At 41.6% G+C, this 18170-nt stretch overlaps 1 protein-coding gene across 1 annotated transcript in view; it reads right to left on the reverse strand.

Moving 5' to 3' along the window:
• The window catches only part of LOC137783790 (WD repeat-containing protein 70), a 35728-nt gene that overhangs the window by 3942 nt on the left and 13616 nt on the right, over nucleotides 1-18170 (reverse strand). Inside the window, exons 10-15 of the mRNA XM_068574113.1 lie at nucleotides 17876-18050; nucleotides 9305-9404; nucleotides 8820-8904; nucleotides 8593-8731; nucleotides 1891-1991; nucleotides 1492-1571 (exon numbers count right to left, since the gene is read on the reverse strand). Coding sequence (XP_068430214.1) covers nucleotides 1492-1571; nucleotides 1891-1991; nucleotides 8593-8731; nucleotides 8820-8904; nucleotides 9305-9404; nucleotides 17876-18050 — 680 coding nt within the window. The remainder of the gene's footprint in view (nucleotides 1-1491; nucleotides 1572-1890; nucleotides 1992-8592; nucleotides 8732-8819; nucleotides 8905-9304; nucleotides 9405-17875; nucleotides 18051-18170) is intronic.

Raw genomic sequence — 18170 nt, forward strand, 5'->3', positions numbered from 1 at the left:
TGTACTCTTTCTGCCATCGTGCACACCAACATATTCATTACAGCCCCCGTGTTTAGACTGAGACAATCACTCTGCCACTCTTCACACTTTTGTGAACACTATCACAATAAAGGCCGCCAGCACTTAAGTCCACGAGTGTGTGAGTGAACATGTGCATGAGTAAGTGGGAATGAGTGTTCTCAAAGGTGTGTGAGAAAGAGAGAGAGGGACTGCGTGCGTGCATGCGCGAGAAAGAGAGAGAGAGAGAGAGAGAGAGAGAGAGAGAGAGAGAGAGAGAGAGAGAGAGAGAGAGAGAGAGAGAGAGAGAGAGAGAGAGAGAGAGAGAGAGAGAGAGAGAGAGACAGCATTTGTGTTTGTGTAAAGTGAGTGTATGCTCTGCTCTTATCCTCAGGGGTTACAAAGAGACACTTTAGTAAAGGGCTAGATAAAGTGATTTTCCATTCAGGAGCCCTGTCGCTGTTCAGTGTTAATTCTTCTCCTCCACGCTACATTAAGCAAAAAGGTTACTGTTAACAGATTCCCTCGCTTTTCTCAATGGGCCATCACTTGCTTCCTGTCCCCTCTAATTTTCCAGTGCCGGGGCATCAAGTGCGTCACTCGCTGCTCGTGGCAGTCAAATGTCTGCCTATTTCACACCCTGTTGGCATGGCAATGAAATCACGTGATGCATCTGAAGAGGCTGCGGTAGCCCAAACAATAAACGGCGTCTGAATTGGGTCTTAGCGGGCCAATCAGGGATGACGTGTCAGCAGCTCGTGTATGTTCTTGACTTTACTGTGGGGGCAAAGGAGCATGAGGCACGCACTAAAGAGATGACAGCCTCGTGTGTTGGTGATATGACAGGATGACAGGTAGGGGGGTAGTGTGCGTGTGTGTGTGTTTGTGTGTGTGCATGTGGACCAGCCGGCGATCACGCTAGCAGAGGTGGGAGAGGTGGCCGTCCCAGGCGTGATCCGGCGTGACTGCATGGCCGCCTCGTGGCACAGTGCCCCGCGGCTGTCGATCCACTCATCCACACCCTGCTCCATCAGCTAATGGGCCTCTGAAAGCCTCATACGCTCTCATTCTTCACAAAGCCCTCGGTATGTGTGTGTGAGAGAAGCAAGAGAGGGATAGCACGTAAACGGAGGTTGGTTCTTTACAACTAAGAAAGAGGATTCTTAGAACACGGTCCACTTGTCACATCGTGCACTCGGAAGATGGCCTCCATTGTTTTGAGGATGTTTCTCTCTTGTTAAAAACACGCAGCGCCTTATCATGTGAAGAGCAGATGGGTTAGTGGCTCAAGGTGGACTAAACTGCTGGAGGGCTTTGAAAAAGGCACTTCACATTAATTGCTTCAGTTATTGTTTACTGATGAAAAGGCGATGCACGCCAAGGCAAGCGAGCGGGTAATTATGCACCACGTTTATTGAGTGGCAAATTCTATTATTCTTCGAAGGCATGAATTAAACAGATTGAGAGTGTTTGAACAGGCATGGAAGAACTTACGTGTGATGATGTAATCTTGTGTGAGCGTCTCTGCTTGTCTCTCTTTCCGCTGGCTCTTCACTACACACAGCATCGCGCCTCTGGAAAAGAGCCCGTTTGTTAAAAATTAATCTATTTGAAGGTATCATATGATAAACAAGAGATCAAATTTAAAAAAATACTAGAGACCCAATGATTGAGATAGTTGTATAGACATATTCGGTTACAGTATTTGGTTTGACTAACAAAAAAAAAGATGATGAACTTGCATGCTCATCTTAACATTGAGCTGCTTGCAATGAACACATGTTAACTATTGCAGTATAAGGATAGTTCAGGCTGTGGCTTCACAGACAATAAGTGCAAGGATAAATTTAATGCTTGTAGCAATACAAAAAGGTAAAATAACATTAGCCATACCTGTGGCTTTTGAAGGGGTCATAGTAGACCTTGGCCAGTCCATTTGCAGTTCCCACCATTATCTGGTTAAGCTTTGGGTGCCACAGACAGCGGACGACGCTCTGGAAAACACAGACAGAAACAAAGTGTTTAACGTGTTTTTTGTACAGTAACTAAAGCAAGGCAAGTTTGACTGAAGCAAGGCAAGTTTGTTTGTATAGCATATTTCAACAACGACATTTAAGGTGCTTCATATAAAAACATTAAAAACATTGAAACATAATACAGAAAAAAACAAGATTTAAAAACAATTAAGAACATTTATTAAAACATAAAAACAGTCAAAATTCCAAAAAAAAGTTGCAGTTACTTCAAGAAATGAACTACTGAGACGCCGAAATGGATGAAAATCTTTGAATCTGGTTCAATTGAAGGCAACAGCTAACTGAACAGTCTTCAATCTGGATTTAAAGGAGCTGAAGGTCTCAGCAGACCTGCAGCTTTCAGGGACCTTGATCCAGATATGTGGAGCAGAAAAGTCAGTGCGTGTAAAGAAAGGAGGTCCGACTGTAAGACAGCAGCCCACCGCAAGTTGTCAACTACTTTATCTGTTGTGGTTCAGATTTGCAAAGATGTTTCTGCTTCTCTGTTAGCAAAAAGGTAACAATCATATTCTATTGTCTTAAGTACTGCAAGTGTGTGACCCAGGTTGGTTGTGGTACAGTTGGGATCAGTCCCAGCGTGCTCTGCTGCTCTACTTGACTATATTTGGTTGCTGGGATGAGGGCTGGATCCCTCAGTCTGTGTGTGACAGATGGCCCGGTGCCAATAGGCAAATGTGAACACATATATCCAGAGGTGTGTGTGTGTGAGAGAGAGATAGAGACAAAGAGTAAAAGAGAAGTACAGAGAGAAATGCACACACAGTTGTTGGACAGTGATAAAGACCCTCTGTTCATTCTGTGATATGTGAGCTACAGCGGGGAGCTGGACTCCATGCAGTACTGCCTCTTTTCTTCTCACACGATATTAAAGCATCAGGTGGCGACCTGTGTCGTAGGTGTGCCCATTTATATGTATTTGGTGCGGTTGTGCATGTCCTATATATATATATATATATATATTTTTTTTTAGAGAGCCCTTTTCTTTATGTGGAACAGGGTAGGCTATCTGGTGGGGGTCTATGACAGGGGCGCAGGGTGGGGGGTGGGTAGGTCTACGACTGGGACGTCCAGATTCGGTGATGGTGAAAGCTGCTTAGCGCCCAGCTGTTCAGCTTCCCACCAGGATACCATGGGAAGGAGTCTTTATCACACACAAGCACAGAAAGAAGCACGCACGCACACACACACACACGCACGCACACACACACACACACACACACACAGAGAAGAGGACAGACATTTACGCAGAAATGCACTTGTGCATAGAGAACATGTAAGCATGGTTTTAAACTATGAAACATTAAGTGATTGTATAAAACAATACATCTAACCAATACTAGCAGTCAAATATATTCTTGCAAGTATGTATAAAAAAGAATTAAGACTCTTAAATTCACTTAGTCTGCTTTAGTTTTACACAAACCTTAGACATCCTACACTATCAGACCAACTGCTCGGTGGTGTGCAGCTCATGGGACAGATGACGGTTAATCTGCTCAACTAGATCATGAGCCGGCTGTAATTGATAGAAAGATCTGGAAAATGCTTGAAACAGGATATGCTTTAACATTAACCTCACATATTCAATTAATGAAAAGTACTTTATTAATCTCCAAGGAGAAATTTTTTTTAATACACTGGTGGTTACAGGATAAGCGGTTTGGATGATGTAATGGAACACTGGTAAATAAATAACGTGACAATTTATAAATAATTGGTATAAATAACTTAAGACCGAACAAATATGCTTGTCCTGTGTTGTATGAAACCTGTTAAATAAACTAATAATTCAGAACTGGGAAGATCTGCTGTATTCGTCAGAAGATGCTGCGCCCGTACAACGCTCAACAAGTAGAAAAAACATTAACACGACTCAATTGGTGTCCACCCCCTGTGGATGTGCTACAATGTAAATGTCTAATGGATTATAAATTGCCCCATCAGGGATCCTAAAGCAACACGAACAGCCCGTACATGAACGGGAAGGCAGAGGCGACAGTTAGGAATTCGTTATAATCCGCAGGTACCGCCAAAGCTCGAAGAATTCACATAGCATAACACAACATAGCATGACCCAAAATTAGGCTGTAAAACCAATAAAAAAACATCACAGCCAGGTAACGACAGTCCGGCCAAGTTCAGAAAATAACCTCTTCAGACCAACACAAATCATTCTGTCAGCAGGGAAACGAGTCACACGGAGCCGCTCGGTGGGGCCCATCCCAGCTGGATCCACTGAGAAGCCCGGAGCCAAGCACAGCTCAGTCCAACAGTAAAACTGCTTTCCAGATATTCAGAGCAGCATGTTTATACTCCAGGAACCACTGTTTACGCTGCACGTCCACAAAATTACATCACATCATGAAGGAGGAAACTTTAATCAGTTCTCCAGTAGCAGCATGTCCCGTCAGATTAAAATACCAACGTCTAATTAGGAATCAATAACACAACAGCCACTCGCCCAATATGCACGATGATTACGAAATAAAGTTATGCAGCACTAACGATCGTCACAGATGTGGTCCTTGTTTAGTCATTGGTGAGTGGATCCACATGTGCAACGCTTCTGATCAGCGCAGCGACGTAGGCCGACATTCAGCAGGAGAAAGGAGAGCTCTAGACTTTGCACCTCAGCTGCACACTGACTCGGCACATGTCCGAGAAATCTGTAATTAGTATGAACTGCCTCAATGAAACAACTGGCTTTTATATATTATGCAAGACTTACTGGGGTAAGATGCACGAGAAGGCCTCCCTTCTACCGTGTTCAAGCTTGGCTGCTCTCACGGAGAATGAAGGGCTAGCCTCTCATATTAAAGGCCTCCCTAAAGAGCATGGCACCGAGAGCAGCTCATTGTTTCATAAGAGCTATCAAGCATGACGTGGTCGGTGTCCCATTGCATTCAGGCCAACGTCATGAACCGGGCTAATCAATGATTTTTAAGCTGCACTCCTCAATCTTACAATCGTAAGTCAAACTGAATCAGGCATCAAACCGTTCAAATAACAAGTATAAGGATATCATATGAGGGATGCACTGATGCCCCTTTCACCCATCCCAAAACAGATACTCAAGATGTTGAGAGCTCTTTTTCTTTTTAAAATCCGTCAGTAAATCAATCAGATTGTATGTGTAAGGTAATAAGGCTGTAACCACACATACCTTTGTAACTTTAAGTTGAGTGCAACAAGATTCATTTCTGGTACAGACGATAACAGACAAAATACTGGAAGACATCCTCATGCGTATGAAATGTGAAAACATTCATACATACAGCACACAACTATAAGCACACATTTAGTGCATGAGGGCTGCAGGATTAAGTTACATTTGAAATCCAGCCAAGAGCTCGGTCCTTTGATAGTCAGCATGGTCTCACCTGGTTTCTGCCCCTTTTGATGAACTAAGATAAGCTTACAAGTGTCTGAAGTATTTACCAAATGGACCTAAAACAGCCTCTGCTCCCAGGCATACCCCAGAATCCAGGTCTGGGGTTATGTAGACTGTTTAGTTAGAAATGATTGGTGGCCCTTCCTTTCACTCGCCGAGCTGGTACGCCACTTTATAAAGACTGCACTTAAATTCTTGGGCCATCCGAGCAGCAGACAGCCGATGTAAACATAGTAAATAGCACATTCATCGGGTTCACCGAGTGCACGTCGACCAGAAATAACGGATCTGCTGCAAAACTACATCTGCATCAAATATATTTATATATATGAGAAATGGGGGTAACACTACTGATACCAATTGGCGTGGGTGATACAGACACACTTAAGAGTGTTGTAGAGTAATGGGCAGTGGTTTGGGAGCTTGGATGTATAAAGAGCTTTGGCTACAGCACCGGAGGCGGTGCAACATTTATACTTATGAGAGTTGCTCAGTGACACATAAAGCCCAAAAAGCTTTGACTTCCAAGTATATAATTCAGATTGAAATACCCAGATTTTACACATCCATGGGGCCAAAAAAACGAGCACACTGTCATTTTCTTTAAACAGCCTGCTGCTCTTCTTGGGGGCTTGTTTGGTAGGAGGGTTTGAATCCAGAGGATGACATCTATTTTAAATGTAGTTGAAAAAAGAAGTCTATATTATGATGATAATTACCATTATTGACTACTTACTATACTTTCATAAATAAAAAAGAAAGATTCTCCATCACAACGTGTATTTTCTCCGAGGCCCTGGCCCAACACGTGGAAAAACCAGCTCAACATGTTGATACACATATCAAAGCTTTTATGTACACACATGCAATTAAATTACATTTGAGCATTTCAAAGGATACTTTCATAGACTACATAGCTGAAATTCCTTTGAGGAACAAAGCGTTATTAAAGTATGTAAAACGTTGCCATATACAATTTGAGAGGTTAGAATTAAAACAAATAAAACTATTGCCAAGGCGATTGGCAGCCTGTATAGTTTCTAGACGGCATTGTTTTCTGTGGCACTGGGCGGGATTCTGTGGGAAATTTGCTGGATTTCTTCAGAACAAAGAGTGAGCAGACTGAAAGAGGTTTTGCTGTGCTTCCAGTGAAAGTGAGCTGAGGCTTTCAGTTTTCTGAATGGTGGAACGAGTGGAAGGCCAATGGAAAAAGTTGTTCCAAATGTTTACCCTCTTCAGTACAGAGAAAGAAAAGATAAAACATGCATGTCGTGACACAAAGGAGATGTGCTGTTAAGTTCTTTCCAGACTTATGGACCCAAAGCGTGTGAGCTCTTTTTTAAGCTGCCTTTAGTGATATTGTCAGCGAAGATGTTGCAACTAATTCTGTTCATGTAGACCTCAAACTGAGGTGATGCTGCCCACTGCTTGATCTAAACGACAAACCTTCCTACGCAGCATGTTGTGCAGATTAAGAACACCAGCTACTGTCTTTCAGTGACACCATTAATACTGGACGTTCAAAAGTGTTCTTTCATTGGAGGAGAGAGGCGAGGCGAGGGAGAGTGGCGACGCCGTCTACTGAATCCAGAACATGTGGTTTTAATTTTGAGAAACACTTGCAGAGACAATAAGTTTAACGTTACTGTGAGACAGAGATTCTGGTTCCTCCTGAATGAAGATAAACTACTGTACTGACCGACTGAATATATTATTGCTGAAAATGCTTTTGTTAGTGCTTTTAGTCATCAAAGTAAACACAGAACTCTGTCAATTCTATTTTTACATAATTACTCATTCTTACTGCACACAAGCTCAGACTTTGAGTTCAACTGTTAACCTTTGATATATAAATGTACATCATAAATAACTCTGAAATCCTATTTCGCTAAGGAAATTACAATAGATTAAACATATTTATTCAATTCAAGTTAAAATCTCAGATTAAATGGGTCAACTAAAACACAGTCTACCCTCCCCTCCGTTAGTGCAACTGTGCAGCGGGGTGTGCACTTAGTGTCAATGCTGTGCCAAGGTTTGTAAGCTAACAGCAGCTGGCTGGCAGGACAGAGGGATGCATAGACACACAAACACAGCTTTTGTCTCTTTCCTTCTCTCCAACACGTTCAGTCAGTGGCTGATTTAAAAGTGTCATGTCTTAGCCAGGGAGACCGAGTTAGAAGCCATTAGCCTCTGTCAGACTTCAGTGTTATGACTACAGATACACAGTGCTAAATCTGTTGAAAAAGACAGACAGAGGAGGAGCAGGAAGCAACAAAAAAAAAAGTATTTCGACTGAAGACGGCACCTCTGCCCTTCATTTCAGCATCTATGGCTGGTTGCCCTCACCAAATGGATTTCTGAGAAAGCGGGATTAGTAAAGTGCACGTTATGCTAACGTGTTTGACAGTGTAGCGCATGTGAATGGAACATGTCGATTGTGTCCGTAGAAAATTTAATTTTGAATGTAACTCAAAGGCGTATAAAAGCTGTCCTGCCAAAAGTTTGTGGGAATGACTCGCAGTAGGGAAAGGTCACATTACTCTACTTTCTCCGCGCTTGCCTGGAACCATTTTTTAAACTCTCCTCCTCCTTTGCCTTCACTCCCCTCGTTATTTTCCCTCTAAAACACCGCCGTGTCTATCTTTCATCCAGGGTGGAGATGGAGAAAATACGTGTCCTGCTATACTGCTGAGATACGACTTTCACGATAAAGGGATAAATGGGAAAATGCTAATCGCTGCCAGAGGATTGGGCAAAATTATATCTGAATCTGGCTCTAAATTCCTGTGGTTTACACTACGATGTGTGAGAATTTAATAAATACACTAAACAAAAATAACAGTTCTGCAATATTGCTGTGCTGGGTTGAATATAAAAGTTAATTAAATCTCCATATCAGGCTAGTCAAATCTGCTGTCATAATGAGGCCTGAGACGGCTGTTCTCAGGGAACTACAACCAAATAAAAACATTTTAAGGCTGCAGTTTGGTTCGAGCCAAGAATACTTATGACATGCACATTGGTTTCATTAGTTTTTTTCATTAGGTTTCTTTTCCATGAATTATGTGAATTATTTTAGTTTGTAACCAAAATATCATATCAATCAGTTGAAAAAAGATCTTGAATGAGAGCAGTTGTGGTTGTGGAGATTGAGGCAGGACTTACTGAATTGGTGACTTCAATTTCGTAGACCTTCTGAAAGGAAGTTCGGTCATAGAAAGCCAACTTCCCATTTCCCCCGTCTTTCTTCACAGAGGTACCCGTTACAAGGAGCTTGTCGTCAGGGCTAAAACAGCAGTCAGTCCTAATAGAGGAAACGACACACATACAATACCATCAGTTCATAATCTACACAGTTTACGGCAGTTAGGATTAAAATTACAAATTCTCACATTGTAAAGTAGTTGGTCAGACCAGTCGCTACGTTCACAGGCTTCTTGAAGTTACGTATATCCCACAGCTTGAGAGTGTCATCACCTAGAAAAAAGATGGAGACAACAGGTTCACGACAAATTGAGATATTTATAAAAAGTCACCACAATGGAACTGTTATTTACATTGCCTTTTCTTGACGAGACACGTTATTTTGTATGTATATTACAGAATATATATAGTTGAGTCAAGGACTCTTGTCTTTGTGAAACCTTCTGATTAGATCACATACCAAGGAGGAACTCAACTGGCTCTGTGTATACATCTGTTCTGTGTTTTGTTTTATTTTGCACAGGAAGAGAGAAGCTTCTCCTCTGCTCAAAAACTATCACTTCTGATGAAGCAGCAAGTGTTGGACATAAAATTGGAGGCTTTGAGCTTGGCTGTGTGCAACGGCTGGCTGTGGGATTTGGAGGACGCTGTCAGATTAAGGTCTTTTTCTTACCTCCACGTGAAGCTAGTGTCACGCCATCGTAGGAAAAGGAGAGACAGGACGTGTCGGATCCTGGGATGTGTGCTTGCCGACAGTGGTATTTGGTATGGACCTAAGAAGAAAAGGAGAAAACAATGCATCAGTATAGTTTATGAATAGGTAAAATACGTGTTATACATCATTTCATCATTCCAGGTGATGTGCTTGGTCTTTATGAAAGTGAAAGGCTAGTACACTCAGGACTCACTCCCGTTTGTGTTAAATAATAGCTGCGTAAGTGACAAATGAAGAAATACTTGAGCAAATCCAGAATGTATTCATATACAGTTGATCATGGACAAGTCTCAAAAGACATTACAGAGAAATCCCAGATGTGATCGATTGCTAACTCCAGAATCAAATGAATAAATAGCAGCCTTCCCTCTCTCTGTCTTTTCCATAAACACGCTGCCTCGGTCATCAATATTAACAAGAGCTCCTATAATCTCCTGATGTGCTCCAGTATGAAGCTGCCAATGCTTCAGTTGTGTTTTTTAAGTCGCTAACTGCAGAAACAAAAAGATTTTTTCACTCTGTGTCTTCAAAACAACACACGGTTTCCATTACCTGCAGGAACACCATACTATATATTTAACTATGAAGCCCACTACACCTTTGAAATACCACTAACTTTACATGCTGTAGCCACCACACAGACCACAGAGATCTACATTGGCAAGCTAAGGTCTGGGAGAGATTTTCTTTTACCTGAAATAGTATGCTAATAGTCCTACTTTGTTAGTTTATTAGCCACTTTTACTCGCAGCCCTGGGCTAACATCTGCATTTTGATTCTGTCATATTATTAGCCATCCCTAAATAAGTGTTATTTCACAAGGGACGGCCAGTAACAGCTACTAGTTTTGAGTGTCTCATCAAAACATCAACAACCAAAGGGGCTACTTACAAAATATGGACACGTGCCAGAAGCATATGAGTTGTCAGTAGAATGAAAACACACTAATATATATATATTATTGTTTAAAAAAAGAAACTGTGGGCTATAAAGTAAATTAGTAACACACTCCTAAAAAGAGATAAAGATAAACCCCCACTTTTATATATGCAAGTCAGGTTACTGTCAATGGGGAAAACCCAGCCTGTGAAAATTATATCCTGTCTGCAGTGGTTGTAAAGGAGTCTGAGACATTATTAAGTAACCTGGTAATATAAATATAGTATTGTTGTCAGGGTTATCCTGACATGGTCTTTGATACATCTTATTTTTAACAGAAAGCATATGTTACAAACTAGGGTTATGGAGGTTGAAATTACATTTTTATTTATCTAACACTGAAGGAACATTAATCTGTACATATTTTGATGATTAATAATTTTTCTGACAAACAAGATTGTCTTTGTTTTATGCGATGTACACTGAATATCTTTGACTGTGCTTGCACAAAACAAGAAAATGTTCTAAAACATCTGTGACTGGGTATTTTTCATATTTGCTGACATCTTATATCGATAAACAATGAATTATAAATCGCTTATGACACTCATTCTGAATTAAAGCTATGAATATACATGAGTACATGTAATTCTGAAGCAGAGACGATGCCCATCAGCTCACAATAGAAAAGCCATCGGGCCCTTCGTGTAAATAAATCATGTGTTTAATCTTGCCCTTGTAACTATTTCCTCGGCATGTTGCTGTCTATGAGAACGACATCTTACTCAACTTGGCTGTGATGATCATCATGCATCACTGAAAACCAAGAAGGCTGGGTGACATTTCAGCTGAGGTCATTCTTTAGAGGCGAGAACAGACTGATTACAAAAGCTGGAGGGAATCTCTCTCACCTTTGCAGTTCATGGGGGCGAAAAATGATAATGAGTCGTTTTATAAAGAGTTTTAGGAGAAGCCAATAGTGGCATTTTAGATACAGTTTGGAAACAATTAGAAGTTGCAATACACCCAATTAAAAAGTAATTAATCCCAGCCACTGCAGAGATGCCCCCCCCTCCCCTCCCTCTCCTGCAAACAGAAGCATTCAAGCTTCTCGTTGAAGCAGCTGTTTCCAAGATGGCCAAGCGTGCAATGCACCTCCTCAGTGATCACTGAGCAAGTGGTGTACTACTGTAGTGAGTGCTGTGTGTGTGTGTGTGTGTGTGTGTGTGTCAAGGTCTGCAGCTCGAGGCTGGAAATAACCCAGCCCTCCCCCGCCCCTCTCCCCACACACACACACACACACTTCTCTCTATCTTTCGCACACATACAAACAATAGAGCAGCAAGAAGAAAAGCTCTCCAAAAGTACATAGCAACCCAAAATAAAGACAGTGAAAAGGGAAATGAGAAGATGTTAAAATTCATTTTTATGCTTGCCAAACGTTAGTGCATACATTGTTCATGTGCACATAAGTTATAGAATTTTACATTTTTATTTGTTTAACTCTAAATGATATAATTAGAGATTTAAGTAATTATTATGTTTATTGTCAAATAACCTTAAAATAGTGTCAATGAATCATTTTGTCTTCAAAATGTCGAGCATATTTTCCTAAGAGCCCTCTGTGATGTCTTCAAATTGATTGACAGTCCAACATTTAAAGACTTTTGATGCACAAATACTTAAAGCTCAAAAGAGCAGCACCATTTTGACATTAATGCTTGATGAATGACTGAAATGACTAAATATCAAACAAAGCAACTAATTGTTTCAGTATCCGCTCCAAAACCTTGTTGTTGCGTCTTCTCTCTGCTTTCTTCCACATTTGCTTCCCTTTGCTTTAGTCTTACTGAAATACAGCCAGATGACAGACATCGATCATTAAAAGCCAGCGGTGAAGCAATAGTCTGGGAAGTAGGCTCGCTAACACTCAAACAAACATAACCTTGGTTTATACGACTACATTTTCATTAATTCTAAACGGAATGCAAATAAATCAGTGAAAGGAGAATTGCAGCAATACAGGTTTTTGACTCAGAGAGGTGGATAAGGAATTTGAAGTGAGCAGAGTGGAGAAGACAGATAAGATAGAGAAGTGGAGAGAAATGCTAACGAAAGGAGCAGGAGAGAAAGGAGCGTGAGGTGAATGAGTGATGTGTCCTTATGATACAAGAAGGAAACGAGGTCATACAGCACTTCCAAAGTAAGTAAATGGAGGGAAGTTATTAACTTGGATGAGATAGATAACACCGTTACCTTGAACTGTAGATAACATGGATTCCACTTTTTCAGGCGTTGGCCTGGTCTCTCCAGGGATAATTTTCTGCTTCCCATCATCATTTTACCCATGTATTACCTTGGACTAAAATCCATTCTCCTCATTTCTTATCTTAGATTATCTTCCTATTCCGCTGCCTTGGAAATTGACTTGGTTGAGAAATTAAAAAAAGTCAAGAAGGTCAATTTAATACGAAAAGGACATTTTCTAATCTTACAGCAGGTATGAAACAGCGAGGCCACAGGCTATCTCAGGCCTACTAAAAACAGCAGTTAAAGCATAATGTGGACGGCTTAAACCTGTCAAACACACAATAAGCTACCTTGAGGGTGCATGGCGACTGACAGAACTTTGAGAATTGAGTACTTTATTTGATGAGCCCAAAACAAAGCTCGACCACTCGAGCTTTAACCCAATCGCTCGACCACTGCCACGACTGTGTCATGTGCACACGGACAATGGGAGCGTATCCGAACACTTGACATGTCCATTCATTGAACTGTGAGCGAATAATGACAATAAGTTAAGCTGGAGTCTATGCATGGAAGCACAAATAGGTTGGGTGAGGTCAGCGGACTATGAACAGGAGGGGATGCTGTAATTATCTCCTCTTATGAGTGGTTACATGAAGCTCAATGGCACACCATAAAAGTGGGTCTAGTGGAGAGGTTTGTCCAGACTAAAGTGTACTCTGAGAGGTGAGAGATATTAAACCTTGAATATACTGCGAGTACGCAAAAGGTGATGAAATCTACTTTACGTAACTCGAGCAAATTGCGAAGAGGCATTTGTTTTTTTCTTAAACATAACCTCTAAACATCTTTTTCTCCCATAGCCTTAGGTTTCCTCAGGTCAACTTGTAAGAGAAGTTATGAGTTCTTGTTCGACCCATGATGAATCATACCACAAAGTTAGTTTTTTCCTCTTTTCATCTGACGCCTTTCTCTCCTAAATTAACACCATCTGTTAGCACATGCTGTGTTTTTAACTCCTTTCATGTTGCATCGTTATGTTATACTGTCTTCAGTGTCTGTTTTGTCTGCACTGAAAATCTTTGTGTGTGTGTGTGTGTATATATATATATATATATATATATATATATATATATATATATATATATATATATATATAGTATCTAATCCTAACGAACAGATGTAATGAGGAAAAATCAAGTTCAACTCTGGAGTAAATTATGAAACGAAAAACAGACACAAGGTCGCTAAATAGATAAATACAAGGCAGAAAATATCTTGATAGGTAATGTCAGTCAGTAGAAGCAGCTCCGGGTAGCTTGTGGTTATTCTAGCTGCTTATAGCAAACATAAACCCCTCCAGCTATTTCTAGATCATTTACTGCTGTTGTGAAAGCTTGAGTGTTTATTTACTATCCTGATGTTGGCTGGCATTGGTAGATGCCATGGTGTTTGCTTCCTGTGATAATCTACACAGCCGGCCTGTGAAACTGGATTCTCATACACAGTTTGAAACCTCTCTTGCGCCTTGTGACTTCCTCTGTAAACTGTGCCCTTCTCCCCGTCCTATACAGGCATCGGGATTCATTTTCACAAATTTACTCAGCTAGCCAATGTGAGTATTTTCCCACACAGATATGTATATCGTCTCATATACGATTGTGGATACGTGCATATATGCACACTTACATGTGCTTGTATACACAGAGCCCTAATTCACATGTACACCCAGTCAGCAGCAGGAGTTGATACATAGCAGAAGGAACACAGCGTTGGGTTTCATCCGCAGTAGACTATGATAACAATCTACCACAGGGCCAACTGGTCCTGACCACACTATCTGGGTATCATTATATAAATACTGCCTTGCCCCAACCTCCATACTTTTAACAACCGCACACCTGAAAGGCTTAATGATGCCCACTGTGCAGTCAGTTGTAACATCTCACTTTGACCTCTGTTACTTTCTGAGGATCAAGTGGCCAAACCGCAGCCCTGAGCAGCTGCTCTGATCTTTCATGGAAATCAACAAGTGGTGATGGCGAAGCCGTGTTGGCGTGTGTGTTTCTAGCCGATCACACTGGAGTGAGCGCCATCATAATCTGACAGTGTATTCCATTGAAGTGACTCCAGTCCCCTGTGTCTCAGCCACAAAATGCAAGTAGTAGCATTCTGTACATGTTGTTTCAGAGTCTTTGTTTGGGGTTAAAGGAGGGTGAGAAATGGTCCCAACACTGAAAGCTGCAGCTTTTACTTGATAAAAAGCACTTATTTTAGTGACTCTTTAGTCATTTAGTGATTGTTTGTCTCTGCATGTACATGAAGATCAGCTGTGACAAAAACAAGTCACAATGAAGGCTGCAAGATGGGAGATCTGGTGTAAATATTCAAGATCATACGGTCTTTTGATGGCTCGGAAGAAATATCCACGATGAGGGCCGTATATGTACACTAGCCAGTTATCCGACACTATTCTAAACATTTTCATTGGCGTTAAGAAGTTCTCTGTTATTCTCTGTTTTAATCTTCCACAGCCCCATCATTTATGAGCCACAGAGTTACTGGTTTACAGTGATCCTGAGCAGTCCCATTACTGTGCTGAGTGTCCTATTAAGCCAGTATCTGTAAATGATGTCCAGGCCAGTAGTGGTGGTCAGTTTAAGCAGGTGACAATAAACTGTGTGTGACTAGAATAAATGTGTCGAGTGGAGATTAAGGAGTCTGGCATCTTCAGTTAAGTGTTTAAATATCAAGGCTAAAACACAAAAGATGAAGACAAAACTTCACGCGTGTTGAAATTAATCCAATTCAAACAGATTTAAAACTTCTCGGGGAGCTCTGGTTTCTCTCATAATTAAGAAACGATTATAGTGATGAAACCGGCAAAAATAGAAAGCAAGAGAAAGTTTGCCATATCACCTCATGATGACATTCCCCAACGGAGTAGTTCATCAAAACCACATCTTCTGAGGTCCCACTTTGAAGTCTAGAAACATCCAAGTCCACCAATGACATCATAGCATTCCCCAGGTCTCTGTGGTTATGTTTTGGGCCTGCACCCTCAACCCACTAACTTCCACAGAGTGCACACTACCTGGCAACCATTTAAATGCAGTCTTGTAATTCTGGCACCGACCCCTCTGGTCAGAGAACGAGCATGCAATCCCTCTCTGTGGCAGTCCACTAAGAGAGACCTACCTGACTCCCATCACAGGATCAATCAACTCATGTCAGGGTTCAAGAGAACAATGTGTCATCCTCAATAGCTTCTCTTCAGGCTCAGCTCGAGATCAAGGTCATGTACATGATTGATTGTGATTGATCTGCCTGCATATTCTGGCCATGAGTAATAGTGGCGATACAACAGGAGATAGGCCTCGTTTGAGTGGGGGAGGGAGCAGCATGGGGAGGTCAACTCCTTTTTAGGCTTGTGGCTGGATTCGAGTCAGCGGCACAGGTTGCTGATTAGGGCAGAGGGCACCGACTAAATTCTTGAGCCATTCAGACAGGACAGGCTCCAGTGGTCAGGCAACAGACATGACTATTGTAAGCTGCTATGGGACGCAGGGTAAATATTTAGTTTGGAGAAAGAGGGGTAATAAATTCAGAGAGCTTTAACCCAATCACTCGAAGCCTGCTACTATGAGCAGCCCAGTGGGATAATGGCAGAGGAGATTCTATACAACACAGACACACAGAAGCACAAAACCTTTTACAATAGAAATCCTCCATCTAAATACATTTTTTGGTGTCGTGCGATTATGAAGTTGACTGTTGGAGTAATTATCATGTAGCCTACTTCTCATTTGACTAATCTGGATAAGCCCCTCTGTCCAATCAAGCTGTTCCAACTCACTAACTGCAGCTTAATTATCACTATTCTCATATGAAATAGCACAGGCATTCAACCGTGTCCACATATGGGGTTGTGCAGATGAAAGGATGTGAAGTGGAACAATTAAAAATTAGAGTGAAAATGTCCAGGGCATAAAAACAACTTCTTATTTTTCAGATAGTTGAGCAGTTGTTCATAACTTACTGTATGTTGACCGAATACAGATATCTTACAGAGTACTGAGTAACATCTGTGTGCAGCCCTCCACTCATTTTATTTTCTGTCATAAAATCGGGGCTTATAGTGTTTTAGGCCTCCCAGGCGAGTATCCACAAATATTCCTCACATTGCAGAAAATGAAACTTGTGAACCACGTTTCTAAAAGAGCCGGCCATCATGTAAGATAATCGCAAACTGGAACGATGCCTGCAATATGTCATCTTTGAAAAAACTGATGATGAATACTGTAGGTGGCCTCAGACCCCGTTCAACAGGAATGCTCCTCTGGTTATTTTTTTCCTCTCCACATCTGTGCCGTGGAGGTGAGCGCTGTGTGAGAATGTGCAAGTGAGCAGTAAGCTGCAAAACATGCTTCTTCGGCTGCCCATACGCTAACCACACGTGGGTCAGCCTGACAGCCATTGGCAAGAGTGATTCTGTGAAGAAGATCTCCGCAGTAAAAGATCTAGGAGATGCATTCTGCAGCCCCAAATGGAAGTAATTTTTGTGACGGCCTGTCAAAGATCAAGTAAAACGGTCGAATAAGTGAGAGCAATGCTACTTATGGGCCAAGATCAGCGATTACCTCAACGATGTGAAGCTTGAAGAACTAAACATGCTGATCACATAATTACCTAATTAACAAATAGTGGAAAATGTACAGAGGGAAGTTGTGATTGGGTCTCCCAGTAACTCAACTCAATCATCAAACGTCAGTTAATTCAGTTACATAATCAGCTATTTTTAACCATGCAAGCTGTGTGGCTCTAGGGAACGCAATGTCAGTCTGACGGTCAGTCCACCACTTTGGTCCAGAGGGAAATATCTCAACTAATAGATCCCTTTAAAAGATCCACTAGCATTTAGCGCCATCATCAGATCAAATGTTTTATCCGTCCAAACTTTGTTTTAAGACAAAATACCTTCATACCTTCAACATTAACTAATTAGTGCTTTTGGGCCAATGTTAGCATTTAGCTCCAAGCACTGCTGTATTGAAGAACAAGCTCACAGAGCCTCCATCGCGGCTCTTGTTTCTCCACAGTTTGGATAACATGAGAGCAACTCTGACCTGATTAGTGTGAACAGGGTCATTGCAGGTCAGACATATCATGATCATATTTTCAAAGACTCACAGTTTGGAAAAATGCATTTTAAAGCCAGGCATCTTTAATTCTGGTCAGTGTTAGTGACTTGCTGAACTCTGCCCTCTCTGGCCTCTGACCGGACGACCCGAGTCTCATGACTCTGCACCCAAGGCCGTAACAAAATAGACATCCGATGTTTACAAGCTACTGCACATTGAGGAGGTTGGCATGTGTGCATGTGTGTGTTTTAAAACTCACGCTGAGGTTTCTGTCCCAGATCTGGATGGTGCCATCCTGGCAGCCTGCGGCAATGAGCTTCCCATCGCGGCTGTAGGTGCAGCAGGTGGGGACGACCTTCTTCCCCTGGAAGGAACGCGGTTTGAACACAGACTTGTGCTTCTTCTCAGAGCTCAGGTCCCATGTGCGCACAGTGCTGCGGAGAGAGAATTTAATTTATCCTCACCCAACTGTCATGAATCCCTCATAAAATATTATACCTCAAAACATATTTGGTCATCAACACCATCCACTGCTGTAATAAATCAGAATTATA

This window comes from Clinocottus analis, unplaced genomic scaffold, assembly GCF_023055335.1.
Source record: "Clinocottus analis isolate CAN_PGR_092001 unplaced genomic scaffold, fCliAna1.0.p SCAF_13, whole genome shotgun sequence".
Taxonomy (NCBI): Eukaryota; Metazoa; Chordata; class Actinopteri; order Perciformes; family Cottidae; genus Clinocottus; species Clinocottus analis.